Below are 2,543 nucleotides of genomic sequence, written 5' to 3'. Positions count from 1 at the left end.
ATACACTATAGTCCCCCCCAGCTCCCCGACCCCCTCCACCACACCGCCACACTCCCCACCTACTCCCACACTTAGCCACACTAACACACCTCACGTTGAACCCAAACGTTTAATGAGTTATGCCTAGTGCACACTAGCGACATATCGACATAACGACATGGGCGCGCGCACTCTTATCTTCGACATAATGACATGTACATAACGACGTAAGAGAAAAAACATGTTTTTTCTTTTATGTCATTATGTCCATGTCGTTATGTCGGGCTAAACATAGTGCGCGCGCCCATGTCGTTATGTCGTTATGTTGCTAGTGTTCACTAGGCATTAGAACAAGCTCGGCCATACGGAGTTTCACCGTATTGGCTCCCCCCCCTCCTCCACCAAGCAATGAGCGCTTACCATAAGCCTCGCCTGGGAAAAGAAAAATTGCGTTGACAACGGTTTCTTTTAAATAGGTGTTTTCGCTAGAATTGTTTTTTTTTTTAACGCAAAAGGCGTAAATACGAAAAAGGAATAAAAAATTCGTGCGAATGCGGAACGTACTATTTTTTGTCAATTTTAAAGAAACATATCAAATGAGTGCTAACTAAGAGTCGATCCAAATTGCGAGCGGCTAAAACCAAGGGTTATAAAAGCAAATATTACAGTCTACTTTGTCCGATGTCTCGCCCAACATGGCGACAATAGCGCGCGAGACTGAGTACGACCAAGCGCGCGCTTCCCAAAGATTACATTACGTCATAATGGTAATCATATTCGACCAATGAAATCGATTCCTTGACTTGCGATATTCACAGCACAAAATAGCAAAAATGCTAAGACGCGTTTTCGTAAACCTTGGATTTAACTCACCGAGTGAGGCAGAGAAAGCCTTGAAAAAGTCAAATCGTAAAGATGGCGGTACCCGGGCACAGAAGGGAAGACTGTTGAATCGCCCCCAAATGGAGAAGGTGAGCTGATGGTTAAATGAACAATCCCCAGGGTGAAACGCTAGGATATCAAACCATTAAAATTAAAATAATCCAATCAAATAAAAATGCCAAAACTATGGTGTCTGTAAGTTGATGTTACAGTCTTCTAAACTATGGGGACCAGCACGCTCCACAGAGGGAAAATAAATGTTATACATGTTGAACACGGTGTTACAAAAAGGCGTTGTATTGATTCAAGCATAAATTAAATTCTGAACGATACTTCAGAGGACTGACTAACTATGAATACAGATTCGCGCACTTCCTCCGCCTGGAGAGGTCAAGAGACAGGAAGTTCTCGACGCCACGCCTGCTCTACCACCAGCAAGCGCCCAAAGAACTATGGGGCTTCCCTCTCAGGCGGCCACTGCAGAAGACAATAGGAGGCTCGGTGTCCAAGTGCTCAGAGTTGTTAAGGGCGGGATGGCCCCCACAGGGCTCCCGCGACCCCCGGGCAAATCCCGATTTTCTTTTGCGAGGAAAAAGGCAAAGGGTATGTCTTGATGTTTGTCGGCCATCTTGGGAACCGACCATTTGATATCGGACGGGTCAGTAAAACTCGAGTGAAATAAAATTTCTGAAAGAATCGGGCAAGCCATCCTTAGATAAAAGACAAAGTGACGTTTCAGAAGAAAAAGTAAACAGGACGCGAAAATAATATATATTAAAGGGGTATGAATATCAAATGGTCGGTCCCTTGAAAATAAACCATTAAATAGAATCAATTTTAAGAGTGTTTGAATTATAACCAGAGAAAGGTTTTCTAGCTTACCACCCCTCTGTCTGTCTATAAAGATGTTTATATTCCTCTTACTCAGCCACAGACGCCAAATCAACTCTCCCAGACATCAGAGATACTAACGACAATGCTCTCGTGAACATGCGTACGACGGACTTACCCAATGTCCGTGATATCTACACGAACAAGAAAGACAACGCGGTTCCTGTAGCAAGCGAGGGCGCAAGTGCGACCACATCGACCACCGGGTCGCACCAGGCTATGACCGCCATGCAAAGCGAGGAGGAGCCTGGGGCTTCTATGGGGCACAGGACAGAACGCCAGAAAGCCAAAGAGCTGAAGCAAATGAAAAGAGCTGGTTTAACCCCATTTAGACCCCCACCCCACGGTAACACCATGGAGGACGATGCTGATCACAAGGTAAGTGACAGGTCCCGGATGAAGGGTACAATGGGTGAACAGGGCAAGTGACAGGTCCCGGATGAAGGGTATAATGGGTGAACAGGGCAAGTGATAGGTCCCGGATGAAGGGTACAATGGGTGAACAGGGCAAGTGATAGGTCCCGGATGAAGGGTACAATGAGTGTACAGGGTAAGAGACAGGTCCCGGATGAAGGAAACAATGGGTGCACAGGGTAAGACACAGGTCGCGGATGAAGGGTACGATGGGTGTACAGGGCATGTGACAGGTCCCGGATGAAGGGTACGATAGGTGAACAGGGAGACAGATTCCGAGTGAAGAGTACACAATATAACAGTACATTTATGATTGTTGCTATTTCACTCTGAAGACATATAGGGCAATTACGAAGCTTCACTATTGATTGACGAAT

General features: G+C 45.9%; 1 protein-coding gene across 1 annotated transcript; it reads left to right on the top strand.

The window, feature by feature from the left end:
* Positions 1-738: 738 nt before the first annotated feature.
* Positions 739-2,181, top strand: LOC125563039. The gene is made up of 3 exons (XM_048727705.1): positions 739-950; positions 1,224-1,464; positions 1,790-2,181. The coding sequence occupies exons 1-3, from the start codon at positions 813-815 to the stop codon at positions 2,179-2,181; spliced, it is 771 nt and encodes a 256-aa protein (XP_048583662.1). The 5' UTR covers positions 739-812.
* The last annotated feature ends 362 nt before the right edge of the window (positions 2,182-2,543 follow it).

The sequence above is a fragment of the Nematostella vectensis genome, chromosome 1 (genome assembly GCF_932526225.1).
Source record: "Nematostella vectensis chromosome 1, jaNemVect1.1, whole genome shotgun sequence".
NCBI lineage: Eukaryota > Metazoa > Cnidaria > Anthozoa > Actiniaria > Edwardsiidae > Nematostella > Nematostella vectensis.
This window is presented reverse-complemented; position numbering and strand designations above follow the sequence as displayed.

Bases quoted from the DNA above. Each gene is read 5' to 3' on its own strand.
- LOC125563039 (XM_048727705.1), top strand. From the start codon at position 813: ATGCTAAGACGCGTTTTCGTAAACCTTGGATTTAACTCACCGAGTGAG. The intron at 951-1,223 runs GTGAGCTGATGG...CTATGAATACAG, and splicing joins ATCGCCCCCAAATGGAGAAG to ATTCGCGCACTTCCTCCGCC. The intron at 1,465-1,789 runs GTATGTCTTGAT...CCTCTTACTCAG, and splicing joins TGCGAGGAAAAAGGCAAAGG to CCACAGACGCCAAATCAACT.